Below are 6,040 nucleotides of genomic sequence, written 5' to 3' on the forward strand. Positions count from 1 at the left end.
CGCGCCTCGGCTCCGGACCCGGACCCGGGCGCTCTCCGTTTCACCGGTGGCCTTTCTTCCTCCGTAGCTCGGAGCCCGGGCAGAACCTGCGCGCCGGCTGGCTCGGAAATCTTCCCGAACTCCTCCGTCCGTGCGGACTGCCTGGCATCAGGCGTGAAGAAAAGGCAGCTCCGGAGTTCTTTCCCCGGAAGTGAGCAGACGCTCACTGAAAGGCTTCCCCATCACGGACCCTGGGGCACAGACAAGGTCAGCGACCTGAGGCGACCTCGCCGGCGGAGGGCCGCGGACGGGAAGGGTGCACGTGTACAGGTGTAGCTGCGTAAACAAGGGAGAGGCTGCCATTGAAGATGGCAGCTTGGAAGTGGCGCTGTGGCTCAAGTGGTAGAGCGCTAGCCTTGAACACGGACGCAGGGACAGCGCCCAGGCCCTGAGTTCAAGCCCCAGACAGGCAAAAATAAAACAGTAGTTTAGAAATCAGGGTGTACACCCCAACTGCAAAGGACTCTCCTGACACCATACCCACTAGAATGGGTAGGCATGTGCCTCATGTGATTCATTATCTTTGGGAGTAAGTAGTTGTTTTTGAGAAAACTTCCACAGGCCATTCTCCTCCTAGAAGGCAACTTGTTAGTGAGATACAGTAACAAGTAATACAGTGATTACACCTGGTCTGTATTAGGAGATTCAACCAGATGCCAATTGAAAATAACTCAAAAAATTTTAGTTGATTCTGTATTGTACATTATAGATTTTTTGTCATTCCGTAAACGATGTAACTTACTTATACAGCATTTATATTCTGTTAAGTATTATAGATAATATTAAAGTATATGGGAGTGTGTGCACAGGTTGTGTGCAAGTACTGTACCTTTACATATAAAAGAACCGAGGGCTGGGTGCCAGTGGCTCATGCCTGTAATCCTGACTACTGAGAAGGCTGTGATCTGAGGTTCAAAGCCAGCCTGGGCAGGAAAGTCCATGAGACGCTTATCTCCAATAAACCACCAGAAAACCGGAAGTGGCACTGTGGCTCAAGTGGTAGAGCACTTGCCTTGAACTGAAGAGCTCAGGGACAGTGCCCAGGCCCAGAGTTCAGGTCCCACAACTGAAACAAAAACAAAAAACCAGAGGATCTGTGGATTTTGATAGTTGTAGAAGAATACTATATCCAATTCCCTATAAATACTGAAGGAAAACTGGATGTAGATGTTAGAGAGACACCAGAGTTAATTCCTGGCCAGGATTTCAGGAAGATCAATTAAAGGCAAAACAAAATTTTTGTAGCTTTTTTGTCTTTTTTTTCCCCCCCAGGGCTGAGGACTGAACCCAGGGCCTTGCACTTGCCAGGCGGGCGCCCTTCCGCTGGGCTAAACCCCCAGCCCCCAAAAAAATTTTTAAAAGACTTCTTGGCTGGGTTATGGTCCAAGTGATAGAATGCCTGCCTAGCTAGTAATGCAAGGCTTTGAGTTCTAACTCCAGTACTGTCAAGAAAAATAAATAAATAAATAAGATAAAATAAAAAGCCTTATTCTCTTGCCTAGCAGGTGTATACAAGGTCCAGTGGTTGACGTTCCACCAGGACTCTTAAGGAAAGATGGTGGCTGTGGGCAGCTTGCTTGGGTAAGCATGGATTTTCAGGACTCTCACGACTCTAGTCAGGCTTACCTCAGGAAAAGCCTCAGCAGGAGTTAAGACTCTTGGGCTCCTGCTTCTTCCTGTCCCCAATGCTGTCAGCCACCCGCTTGACCCCTTCCTGGTTGTGAGGTCAAAACTCTGGAGATCAAGCCTTGTGGCTCTTCAGAGCACCCTGGCTAGTGTTCGTGGCCAGCAGGAAGTTCTCTGTTAGGCCCTGATCTGGCCATATTGGTGATCTCTGTCCCCAAACCATCCACTTACCAGTACCCCATGTTTTGTGTGTAGGTTGCTGTGGCAGAGGACTGTGAAGTCAGCATCCTCTGTGCCTTGCTTTCTGCACACATCTTCCCGGCAAGCTGATAGCAACAGGGCGTCCATCGCTCGTCTCCGTCGCCAGGCCTATGCTCGCCTCTACCCAGTGCTGCTGGTCAAGCAGGATGGCTCCACCATCCACATCCGCTACAGGGAGCCAAGGCGCATGCTGGTGGTATGCTGCCTTCATCATCCAGATTTATCTGGAGCTTGTGGCCACTGGACTCAGGATGGACAGGTCGCAGTAGTCACAGTACAGTTGTGCAGAAGAACAGACTGTTGGAGAGGAAGAGTGTCTGACTTAGAACTTCCTCCAAGCATTAAAACCAGATAGGATGAATAAGTCAGTATTTTTATGTTTTGTTTAAAGACACCTCCAATAAACTGTCCTGGTGGCTTTCGCCTGTAATCCTACTCAGGAGTCTGAGATCTGAGGATCCCAGTTCAAAGCCAGCCTGGGTAGGAAAGTCCATGAAACTCCCATTAATCTCTCCAATTAATCACCAAAAAGCCAAAAGTGGAGCTGTGGATCAAGTGGTAGAGTGCTAGCTTGGAGCAAAAGAGCTCAGGGACAACGCCCAGGACAGACACAAAACAAACAAAAAAAACCCCACCAATCTTAGGAAAAAGAGACAGAAAAAATAGTTCTCTTAGTAAAAGAAAAGCTTTGTGGAAAGCTCACAAAAATCTTAAGAAAATTAAGACGGGTCTGTGTGGACACACGTGTGTTTCTCCCCTTTTAGATGCCACTAGACCTGGACACCCTGACTCCAGAGGAGCGCCGGGCCAGGTTCCGGAAACGTGAAGCCCTGCTCCAACAGAAGAAGGAGGAAGAGCCAGAGCTGGCCGACGGTTTTGACTCTGAGCAGTACCGACAGTTTTGGTCCAAGACCAGGAAGTAACTGTGGCTTGAAGGTGCCCCAGGGTGACTGTGAGGGCAGAGTTCTATACCTGTAAACAAACTCCCATGTTCTTGAAGCCATCATCTTAGTGTTGTGTGTGTGTTGCACATGTGTGTGTACTAATCCTGAGACTTAAATGCAGGGCTGAGTTGCTCTGAGCTTTGTTATGCTCAAGACTAGCTGGTGGCTCACGCCTGTAATCCTAACTACTCAGGAGGCTGAGATCTGAGGATTGCAGTTCAAAGCCAGGCTGGTCAAGAAAGTGTGTGAGACTTATCTCCAGTTAACCATCAGAAAACCAGAAGTGGCACTATGGCTCAAGTGGTACAGCAGTAATCTTGAGCTGAAGAGCTCAGGGGCAGTGCCCAGGCCCAGAGTTCAAGCCCCACAACTGACAAAAAAAAAAAAAAAAGACTAGTGTTCTGTCACTTGAGCCACAGCTCTACTTCTGCCCCCCCCCCAAGTTAATTGAGGTGAGATAAGAGCCTCAGAAACTTTCCTGCCCAGGCTGGCTTCAAACCTCTATACTCAGATTTCAGCTTCCTGAGTAGCTAGATTATGGGTATGGGCCATTGGTAGCCAGCTTGTTAGTGTCTAGCCCTGAAGCATATCATCTGTGGAGAGTGCCTCTCAGAGCTAGATGGTAGGTCTCTGGAGCTTAGAGCAGACTAGAAGGATTAGCATCTGTTTAGATGAAGCCCGTGGGTTTAAGACACTGCTGCAAGGATATGGAGCACAGAAAAACCAGGGAGCTGGACAGAAAGCACCCCGCACCCCCAGCTACCTTCTCAGCCTCAGATACGCTCCGTTTGCTGTTCTGCAGACCAGGGAGCAGAGGCCCACCATCCTGGGAGTCAGGGACCTTCTTGGTTATAGCCTCCAGTCCTCCCTCAGCCTTCATTTGTGGGCACTTGCCTGTCAAGGCTACCCCAGTGGAGGGGATCCGAGAACAGCCAGAGTAGGCGTGTTGAACCCTTCATCGCCTGCAGAGTACAGGGCCTGCAGTACATGTACTGCAGAGTACATGGAGTCACCTAGTGCTTTGTGTTCTGGTGTTGGGATCCAGTTTTACTGTCTCTCCAGGTACAAAAGTGTGGACACACCAGAGGAAGAACTGTGACCATCCTGGGTCAGCTCATTCTCATGTTGTCCTGAGTCAGGTCACGCCTCCATCCTCACTGAGACAGGGAGCTGTCCTCAGGGCAGCGTAGGGGCCAGGCCCCTGCATGCCTCACCAGCCCTGCATCCACAGTCCTCTTGACCACATCCAACATGTATCCAGTTTCAGCCTTCCGCCTCTGTTGCAAGCACACCTTGGCTGGCCAGCAGTGGAGCCCAGGCCCTGCCGCCCTGTGCCGAGAGACATATTTTTGGAGATATCAAGTGGCTCCGTTCTTTGTCACTGTGGCCCACAGGGCTGGCCTTGGCTGCTTTGCGTGCCACACTTCTGTGCCTGGGGTGCTCCTGCCCCATGGGACTTGCTGTTTTAAGCTAGGACACAAGCTCAGGGCTTTTCCTAGCAGCCCATGTCTGAGAATCCCTAAGAAACAAGTACTGAACACCAAGATGACTGGCTCAGAGGATTTATTAGGAAAACTTGCATATGAAAGCAGCTTACTACATTGTGATGGAAAAGGAAAAAGAGAAGTGGTCTACTTAGGTAGGTCTGAAACCAGAGGAATGTATGTAAGAGTTGAGGAGTTTGGCTCAGAGGCTCAGTCTGTTTCAGTATTAGGCAAGAACCACCTTAATCAGTGCCTGGGAAGGCTCAACACCAAGGCCTGGTCCCTGGCCTTCCAGGAAGAACTTACAGCTCACCAAGTCCTAGAGTAGGCAAAGTTCTCTGTTCTATTCAGGACCCAGAAAGTGGGGGCCCTTTGGGACTCTGAAGTATCCAAAGTCAGGATGCCCTCATTATCGGGTTCTGGTGAGGGCTTTGTTCAGGGCTGTCATCAGGTGGCAGAACAAGGGCTACAGGGCTCGAGTCTTTTTTTTTTTTTTTAATGGGGGGGGGTCGGTCATGGGGCCTGAACTCTGGGCCTGGGCGCTGTCCCTCAGCTCTTCAGCTCAAGGCGAGCGCTCTACCACTTGAGCCACAGCGCCACTTCTGTTTTCTGGTGGTCAATGGAGATACAAGTCTTACAGACTTTTTTGCCTGAGCTGGCTTTGAACTATGATCCTCAGATCTCAGCCTCCTGAGTAACTAGGATGACAGGCGTGAGCCACCTGTGCCCGGCCCTTTTGTATTTTTTAAAGTGTGTGTGCCATTGTCAGGATTTGAGCTCAGGGCACTCCAGCCTTGCTTTATGCTTCTCTGGAACCATGACCCTCTGGTCCTCCATATCTCAGCCTCCCGAGTAGCTAGGAGCCTTTTATACATGCACTGATCTCACTCATGAAGCTCTGCTTCCTTATTTCATCTCCTTCCAAGTATTTTACCTGGAGGAACTATTTTTCAACATGAGTTTGAGGTGTATGTAGGCAGGACACATTCAGTCTAACAAGGGCTGCTGGGTGCCGCTGGAGCGCCCTAGAATAGGGACAAGTGCCTGGGAATCAGACTAAGAGCCAGGGGCTGGAACTGCAAGATTGAGCACTACTGAATACTCTTAAGAAAGCAGACACACACACCCCTTTTCCAGCACACCCCACCATACTGACTGCAATGTGTAGTGGAGAAACAATTCCTCTCCACATTTTCTGGTCTCCCCCGGGTGAAACTGGAAGAGTCCTGGAGGCACTACGCACCTAAAGGCTACCTGAAATGGGCGCCCGCAGGGCTCCGGTGTCGCCATGGTGGATGACCGCGCTTCGTCTTCACCCTTCTCCTTTTCTTTCCTGCGGGTTTGAGTCCCGAGCCTTCTGGAGGCAGGCCCTCGGCCTCTAACGCTCTATGCGTCTGGGGCTGCAGGCCCACGGTTCAGCCTCCTGGCGCCCGGCTGGCCGGGCCTGCCGCTGCCCCGGGAATAGCGGCAGTCCTCCCGCCCGGCCGCCCGAGCACCGGCGGCCCAGGCTCGGGGACGGCGTCCGGGGACCAGGAGTCGGCCGGGCCGGAAGCCCGCGGTCGGGCCGGAAGGAGGGTGGGGTCGGACCTGGGGGAGGAGGAAGTACGGGTGACGCGCTGCGCAGGCGCAGACGGCGGCTGGTGGAGCGGTGCGCAGGCGCGGCGGTCACGTCACGCCGCCCATTCA

The 6,040-nt window shown here is 51.6% G+C and overlaps 1 protein-coding gene across 2 annotated transcripts; it reads left to right on the top strand.

The window, feature by feature from the left end:
* Positions 1 to 6: 6 nt before the first annotated feature.
* Mrpl55 (mitochondrial ribosomal protein L55) lies at positions 7 to 2,932 on the top strand. 2 transcript variants are annotated; one of them, XM_013015684.1, is made up of 4 exons: positions 7 to 246; positions 1,542 to 1,620; positions 1,921 to 2,122; positions 2,691 to 2,932. In XM_013015684.1, exons 2-4 carry the CDS (start codon positions 1,595 to 1,597, stop codon positions 2,847 to 2,849), a joined length of 387 nt encoding a protein of 128 aa, XP_012871138.1. In that variant the 5' UTR covers positions 7 to 246; positions 1,542 to 1,594; the 3' UTR covers positions 2,850 to 2,932. The 2 variants fall into 2 exon arrangements, with proteins under 2 accessions (XP_012871138.1, XP_012871139.1); XM_013015685.1 differs by having other exon boundaries at positions 7 to 186.
* Positions 2,933 to 6,040: the final 3,108 nt, after the last annotated feature.

The sequence above is a fragment of the Dipodomys ordii genome, unplaced genomic scaffold (genome assembly GCF_000151885.1).
Source record: "Dipodomys ordii isolate 6190 unplaced genomic scaffold, Dord_2.0 Scaffold27, whole genome shotgun sequence".
NCBI classification, from domain to species: domain Eukaryota; kingdom Metazoa; phylum Chordata; class Mammalia; order Rodentia; family Heteromyidae; genus Dipodomys; species Dipodomys ordii.